The 8709-nt window shown below is 34.0% G+C and overlaps 1 protein-coding gene across 1 annotated transcript; it reads left to right on the top strand.

Annotated features, from left to right (window-relative positions):
- Positions 1 to 395: 395 nt before the first annotated feature.
- LOC132743820 (uncharacterized) lies at positions 396 to 7801 on the top strand (the record flags this gene model as incomplete). Its single annotated transcript, XM_060732388.1, has 7 exons — positions 396 to 528; positions 1938 to 2210; positions 4066 to 4263; positions 4864 to 5040; positions 6120 to 6242; positions 6686 to 6907; positions 7659 to 7801. Coding segments are annotated over exons 1-7 (1188 nt in total), but the record flags the coding sequence as incomplete, so codon positions are not given.
- Between the last annotated feature and the right edge of the window lie 908 nt (positions 7802 to 8709).

Below are 8709 nucleotides of genomic sequence, written 5' to 3'. Positions count from 1 at the left end.
CCGGCTGTCGTTACAGACGGGAATATCTAGCTTTTGAGTAACTATTTAGCGGAAACCTGACGGGACCTCGTTACTGCCGTAAGCAAGTTTTCCGGGTCTGTACCAGTAGCCATTTTAAGATCCTTAAACTTTTACCTTAATAATAAAATAAATAAATAATTTATTAAATATAATAAAATATTGTCCGTATGTTCACGGTCTTTGTATAAGTTCATGGATGCATATACAAAAAAAAATGAGAGGGTTTTTCGGTACATGCCTCATACAAGTAAAAAAAAAATAAAAAGAGAGATTTTATCCATATGGAACCATTTTATTTTAAGCGTTTTTGTTTTACCTGAAATATAATACGCTATTGACACCTGTATATGCGTCATCGCATTTTGTTATTACCTATTGTACATACCCTTTAAAGTTTTCAACTGAAATTTAGAACTTATCATAACAAACAACATGTCTTTTAAGAAAATTTTATAATGGGATTTTTCGTCGGCTTAGTTATTGTATTTGTCTGCTTTACAGTTTCCGGTTAGTAAATTTAAATATTATAATGATAATAGTAATAAATATTTTTTACGAATATATAATATTATACATGTGTATGTATTTAAATTTGATTCTTTGTGTTGATCGAATATTAAAAAAACTGGTTTACTGGAAGTGCAGAAAATAAATAGAGTATATTCAAGTTTTGTCAATAAATAAGGATTTTTGATTTTTTTTCGAGTGAATTATGGCAATTTTAATACCATGCGTTAAAAGAAATCCCGTGTTTTTATAGAAAAACTTGCATATGTCCTCTCTCTCTCTCTCTCCCTCTCTCTCTCTCTCTCTCTCTCTCCCTCTCCCTCTCTCTCTCTCTCTCATATTGTAATGTACCTGTTTGTCCGTTTGTCCGTCTGTTAGCAGATTTTCGTGTCCGGTCTGTATCTTTTGAACCGGTGGAAGGAAATTGAAACTACTTAGCAAAAATGTTAACGAAAATGAAACGATGTGCAGAGCGCAAGTTTGACCTTTATCAGGTCAAGGTCACACTTAGTAATTTTGTATCAATGTCAAAATTTTGTGTCCGCTCTGTTTCTTTTAAACCAATATCACACCCGGCAAACTGTCGCTCCACTTCAAATTGTGGTGTACGGTAAAACGAGTGGAAGTTCTCCCGGGCTTAATATAATTTTGTTTTTGTAACAGCTTAGATCATTGAAAGCGTAAAACAATCCTACACGGAACTACATTTTTCCGTTTTTCGAAAAATAACAACTTAAATGAATAACAAGACAAAACATAAACAACACTTACAATTATCCGTTTAAATAGGCATTCCGCTCTATCTCGGAAATTCCGTTCGCTCGTTTTACCGTACACCACAATTTTGAAGTGGAGCGACAGTTTGCAGGGCGTGAATATTACGAAATTAATTCTATTTGGCAGAAATACTTATATTACTGAGATAATGTGCAATGCATAGTTTTGGACTTTCTCGAGTCAAGATCACACTGTCTAATTCAAAATCCTTATAAGTGTGTATGTATTACAGAGGGAGATTATAATGTATGAATTTATTATAAACATAGGCTAATTAGCCTTAAACGGTAGACTTACAAGTTTGGCGAGGAAAATGTGCATGTTCGTCTTACGCTCACTCAGCGCTTAGGTAAATACTTTTTAAATGTTTACGAAAACAACAATATTGAACAAAATGCTGACATTGTGAGACGATGTTTGCACTTAAAATTATTGAAACACAAAACTTGTTTTAAAAAATCGCAAAAATGTTATCTTTTAAATGGCATTCGTTGGTGAAGGTCACTTTGTTCGTTTTGCATTTGTGGTCACGTAATATTTCTTGTTGAAAAAGAGGAGCTAGTTTTTACGATAACATTCACATAGTGCCCGCACAATATCGCTATGACAAATAAATTAATGTAATTTTGTAGATGGCAGTTCAATCGACAACAACCCAGGATCTGTCAGTATACATGAGAACTATGATGGGACACACAACATGTGGAGCATCTCGGCCACGTGCTATGTACGATACACTACCGCATACACGTGTTACACCAGACGATATTATAGCTGTGGTTACGATAACCAGAATACATGCTCTTATTCCGTGTCGAAAACGTGTTATAGGCATGAATACACAAATGTTGCGTGTAACCAGTTCCAAATAAGTTCAGACTCTTCAGGAAACTTTCAGATAAGTGGTAATACAAGTTATCTATGAAATATTTAACAGTTTTTTAATGCTTACATACGAAATACTGGGTTTATCAGTGTGTGAATACAAACTTTATATCATGCTTTTCAGTTGACAACGAAATAATACTTTCATAATTTGAAAGTGAAATTACCAAAATATGAACTTATTGTATCCGTTCTATGTTTTGAATAATGTAAAAACCCTCTATTAAAACCACCAACGCAACTAAACAGAAGTGGTGAAGTTGCCCCGTACTTAACTTCAGTGTTTGTTATACTTTTTTCTGGTCCTTCGTTATCATTAATGCCAGCGCTATTAAGTGTTGAGAATTGAGTTCCGCTCAAGCAGGTGCTAGGGGGCGTAAGGGATGTTGCACTTATTCATTATCCCTCATGTACAGACTCAATCAAACAGAGTCTGCAATTTTCATGTAACTGTGGTGATTAATGTTTCCGCGGGATCACTTTGTTTCCAGATTTTTATCGGTGAATATCTTAATAAATGGATATTATCAAGGCTTACCGCGGTCTTGATTGGTCATGTTGTATGTACATGATCAAACAATATGTTTTATAACTTTCAAATATTGATTATTAAAAAGATAGTATAGTATTTCATCTGATGTTGGCAGAGCATGCATAAAATATATCTGGAGGAATTTAATTGTAAAGATTAAAATTCTGATGATCTTGTTCAAATATTAAATGTTATACTTAATTCACAAATCAAACTCACAAAAATAAATGCACAGACATCAGTTTTTAACAACGTTCTCACCTTCTATTTTTGTACAATGTGAATCACCTTGTTTCAAGAAATTTGTCTTGCCAACAGAAAAATAAATCACTGGTTTTTATTGTTGATTAGAATATCATTGGTTTCAAAAGTGGGATCAAATGAAAAGTTGTGGCGGAATGGCCAAGGGGTAAACGCGTCGGAGTAGTAACATAATGATTGCTAGCCGCATGGATTCAAACGTTGTTTCCTTGTGTAAGAAATTAACACTCATTGCTGTGTACAGGTTGGTTCCAGGAACGGATTCGAAAGTGTGTCTATAAACTTATATGTGTTTCAACATAATCGAACTAAAATAAATTATGTATGAACCAAATAAAGAGTAAAACAAAAAAAACTTTGACTAAACATGTTGGTATTAATAATTGATAAGTGGGGCTATCCTTTTTGCCGATCATGTTTCCACTGAAATAAAAAAAGCGAATCATGTTTTTGATGTTGTTTACAAAAGAAACTGATAGCAGAAAGATCTTTTTGCAAGGGTAGTCTTAAGTAGGGTATATCATAAGCAGAAATTTCTTCTCAAAACTGTTATAGCCAAATTTGACGCATTTCATTTCATTTGAAAGAAAAGAGTTTTAAATTTTTTTCTTTTTCTTTTTTTACTCATCTGACCACAAAGTAGCCAGGTGAGTTTTTCAGGTCGATGGATGCCCGTCTCTGTTTAAACGTTCAATGTTTTTTGAGCTTCATTACGCCCATGATATTTATTTCAATTATTCTTTTGGTTATGTTGCATTGAACTATGATCTAGGAAAACATGAATATTACCAGTATTTTAATCTGGTCTAGGTGAAGTGCTCGGGTGTGTTGTGTGATCTAGAACCATTAGGATCATTTATTACTTTTCTGTTAAATTTAATTTGATTCAAAGCATACGTATTATTTGCGATCGTTTAAGACACAAATTGATCACATTGTTTTTTCATATAATATCTCTGAAAATCATCTTAAACATGCCACAAACCCGAGGTCCGTTATTTCTCATTATGATCGGTTGCTTTTTAGTTATAAACATCTCCATAGTCCAGTTTTAAACAAAATGATGATTGTTTTAAACACAGGTAACACCGTTCAAAAGAAGACATGTACATCACCTAATTGTGGTCCAACATGCAACGCTGACGGATGTCTTAATAGTGGTGAATCTCATACTGTAGGTGTAACTGCCTCTAGAAGTGGATACGAAACAGATGGTGCCGTTTCTGGATCGTTCACTGTCAACGTATATGCTGCCAATCCGCCAACATTTTACTACAGTTGTAAGTTGTATTTTTGATATCGAAAAATGCAACTTTTTCATAAATGCGTTAACTCCTTGTATGCAACTTAAAATTTGTTGTGGCTATCATATCATTTGAACAACATTGGAATAAATAAAATGCCATATTTGATTTCAAAAGTGTCTTATAGTTCTTCTCTCTCTTAATTTTTGTTTAGTTCCGTTTTAAACACAACAATAAATAAAGCATTTTTAAACGACTTATCTGATGCATCAGTTAAAAAACCGGAAAAATGGAAAGTTTACATTGTACTTTCACAAAAACATCAAAATGTAATTGCCTTACCAACGGATCTCTTTTCTTCTTCTTTTCTTTCTGTTTATCGTCTGTTACTCTGTGTTTAGTTTACCCCCAGTTAAAATTCACTGCATCCAATACATATAAAACATTTTTAAATGTACAGTCCATGTCCATGAGTTTTGTGACACTTTTGCATTTTTGATCTTATGTTCATGCAAAAGGCAAATAAGTAGAATTATCCCAAAATATGAAGCAGACATGCAGATATCTTTTCTATTGCCTTCTTATACAAGAAGCAAATGTATCGTCTTTAATATACAATTAAATGGCACTTTCCAGCGGGGTCGTCAATTAGTGTATCCCACGACACGGCTGGTATAGGAACCGTTATCAACACATTGGTTCCGTCCTTTCTTGATGACAATAACGATTATGATTACATACGATATCGTCAGAACAGCGGACCGGGGAATTCATACATACACGGGACATACGATCTCTTCTATTTGGACACATGTAAATATATTAAGAAGTATTTTGGTCAAGCATTTACTAATCAAATTCCGTGCCTCAGTTAATTAAGTGAAAATGCTTGTATTCTATACTTTTAAATGACCATTTTTGTAATGATCTAACTAAATATAACAAATGAAGTATGAACTGGTGTAAGATATCTCGATTCCTTAATATGCTACATGAAAGAAAAAATGTGAAATATGAATGTAAAGAGCAATAGAGAGCATTGTTAAAATGCAACTCACTACAATATTCAACAAAATGGAAGAATATTATTTCAAACCGATCCTAATTCAATATATCATAGATTAATTGTACTAAACTATTTCAGTTTAATTTATTTGAAATATTTGCAATACCAATGTAACAATGATTTTGTTCTAAAATGAAATGTATCTGTATGAGATAGACATTATTATTCATGAACATAAGCCTGGTGGATAGTTTCTTCTCAAAATAAAATCCAAAATTCTTGGCGGGATTCGGACCCACAGCAGTGAAAGGCGAGTGGTATGAAATTAACGACCTTTACCACTTGGCATTGAATGCCCCCAGATTAGCTGTAAACTTATTGCATCGGTGGTTGATTACTGCAGCTAGCATTCACAGTCTGACCTAAGTTTAGACGTATAAATCTGATCGTCAGTAACTCATTTTCGCAACCTAGCCAATTTAGATTTTCCAATTAGGCTATTTTAAGCAAAACAATCATATCAACCATGATACAGAAACATTTTACAAAAAACGTCAACATCTGTGGAGTCAGAAAAATCATTGATTTTTGAAATTAAACAGTTCAGTATATCTGTCGAATATTTGTTTTTGCAGAACTTTAGATTATAACATTTTTGGTATCTAAGCGTTGATTCAAGGTTACCCGTAGTACTTTGTAATCATTAATATCATGTATGCGTTTCTAGATTCCCAACCGTAAAAATATAGACTTTTAAATACGTGAAAGCGGCCACTGATTAGCTGTTTGAAAGGTCACAAGTGTCCGTTAGATCCTTAAGCATAGCATTTTTTTTAGGTTGTGTAATCAGATTGCAAGCATTCATTGTTTTCATTCTTTTTTGTAGCTACTGGAGAGGTTAAAGTTGGGAAAGATTTGAATATGGAATTTTCTTACTATTTCACTTTGAGCTTATGTGTTTATGACAGAAGGCACAGGGAAGTATGCCATAATCTCAGCATTACCTTATGTAAGTTGTTGTTGTCGTTGTTTTTGGGGGGTATTTATTTTCTTATTTTTTTTTGGGGGGGGGGGAGATTTTTTCTTTCCCCTTTTTGATTCTTGTTTTGATGTCTTTTTTAGTTAGTTGTTTTTTTTTTCTTTTTTTTTTTGGGGGGGGGGGGCAATTTTCAACTGATGAAAACTTATCACAGTAAAGCAGGAGAATGTATTTACCGAAATTTAAGCTTGAAAAAAGAACATAGAAATCATTCAATACATGACAATGTGGCATGTGCTTTATAATTTTGGCTTTGTCCAACATAGCATTTTGTCCGTTTGGTCACATTAGGTGAATTATCATCTAAAGCAAACTCCTTTGAAATTGTTTTCATTGACTTTTTTGTCATTTTCGGGCGTGTTTTAAGACAATTATGTGCATTTTAGGGGCGTTAAGACTTATTTCCATTTTAGGGGCGTGTTTTCAGACACCTACATGCTATGACCAATCAGATTACAATATAATTGATACATATGGAACACGCACTGGTCACGGTGGAAGCAGTGACACGATTTTCAACATGGACTATCCACAACCAACGGAACATTTCCGAGCATTCAGTTCTGTATGGCATGTCCTTACGTGGACTTTTGATTTGAACGAGCTCCCAGAGGCAGTCATTAATCCTGATACAGGTTAGATTTTGTCTGTTTTTATGCCTTTGTGTGATATTACAGTCTTTGTTAGCAGTTGTGACACCCAGAAAGCAACTTTTCATGGACACTTGGGGTGTGGAGCTTAAAACACCTTCAAACACCTGACAGATATACATTTTATTTGGATTTTAAAGGTGTTTTAAGCTCCATACCCCAAGTGTCTGTGCAACTTTTCAAAGTAGAAATACGAAAGTAAAATAATGAAACATAAATTACAGTCATTATTTAATCTGTAAAGAGTAGAAATAAAACAATATAATTATAAAGTTAGATTATCCTAGTTCCAAAGTTTTACACTCGTTATTTCCCTTGATACATTGTGTTCTGCATAGATATACCATTATTCAATCGCAAATGTAAAGAAACGGTCATATTTTTGTTTTTATCCGTGAATTCGGCATTGAATATTATCGTTTTATGTCCAAAATTACCACTTTATATTGAAGAAAACTCTTACAAACAGACAGTCCTAAATCAATTTATGGAAGTTGTTCTATGTTCTAGCGGCTCTACCTTTTACATCAAATTTTCAATACATCCGATAGAGATACTCTTTAAATATCCAAATTCTGTCGCAACATTATTCTGTGGAACAGAAAACTATAAACTATATCTTGTGACACCAGTATGTTTCGGCTGAAGAAACATCAACTTAAGAAAATATGCCCAGTTTTTCTTTGATATCTTAACAATTATAGAAATATTAAATTTTTTTGCAAACTATTTTCAGGAGAAATATTCATCACTAGAAATATCAGCATATGGCCATCTTGGCCAACAAAAGATTTCAACCAGGTGGTACGGGTGGCCAACTCAGAGTCCTGTTATTCTACAACGTGCAGTTTTAAAGTTCGGATTCACTTCACTAATTGGGTATTTCTTATTTCATAAGTTTCATGTAAATTTAAATAAAACAAGCTCTTTTATATTGACATGTCCTGTCATTCTTTATGCGCTACGATCGGGCCGCACGTGGCCGAATGGTTAAGGTCGTTGACTTTTAACCACTTGCTCCTGATCCTAGGTTCGTGTCTCACCAGCGTATTCGGGTTCTTCATGTGAGAAAAGCTAGGTGTCCGTTTATATACAGCACCTGAGGACTTCCTCTACTATTAAAGCTGTAAAGTCTCTATATGACCTAAAGTGTCTTATAACGAAGTAAAAACACCAATAAAAAAGCTGAACACAACAGTGGCATTTAATTTTTTTGCAAGTCTTGCAAATAAGATGACCATATATTTTACGCTTTAGACTGAAATATTAATATGACTGTTTTGCGACCATTGTGGTCGTTTATATGCTTTTATCAGGTATGGATGTAATGATTGAACACGGTTAGTGAGAAACTAGAAGTTTGCTATATAGTTAAGCCTTGGCGATGTTAAATCAGTATGGTTCACATGTAAGGCGACGTAGTGAGACTGACGATCTGTTTACGGCAATACAGGCCCAAAGCAATTGTTTTGCAATTGCAACCTATCTTTGAACCGACCATGTTTCTGGAGCCTAATTGAACCTAAACGTTATATACAGGTTTGCACGAAAATAAATCTGTGGCAGAGAAAATCATGCACTCTAAATCACTGCCAGTTACAATATGTTTGGGACCTCTACCATGTTATTTGGAGCATGATAGAGTGGCGACGTGTTAACTTTTTTATGACTTTTAGCTTACCTACACTACAATGATAGGCTTGATATAGTATGATAATGGACAGGGGAAGATTCCATGCAACAGGACCGTTGTGACAGAGGCTCAATAACAATCTTGAATGTATTTA

This window comes from Ruditapes philippinarum, unplaced genomic scaffold, assembly GCF_026571515.1.
Source record: "Ruditapes philippinarum isolate M1 unplaced genomic scaffold, ASM2657151v2 ctg412_1_1_1_1, whole genome shotgun sequence".
Classification (NCBI taxonomy): Eukaryota; Metazoa; Mollusca; class Bivalvia; order Venerida; family Veneridae; genus Ruditapes; species Ruditapes philippinarum.
Note: the sequence above shows the minus strand (reverse complement) of the source record. Positions and strands in the feature narration are given on the sequence as shown.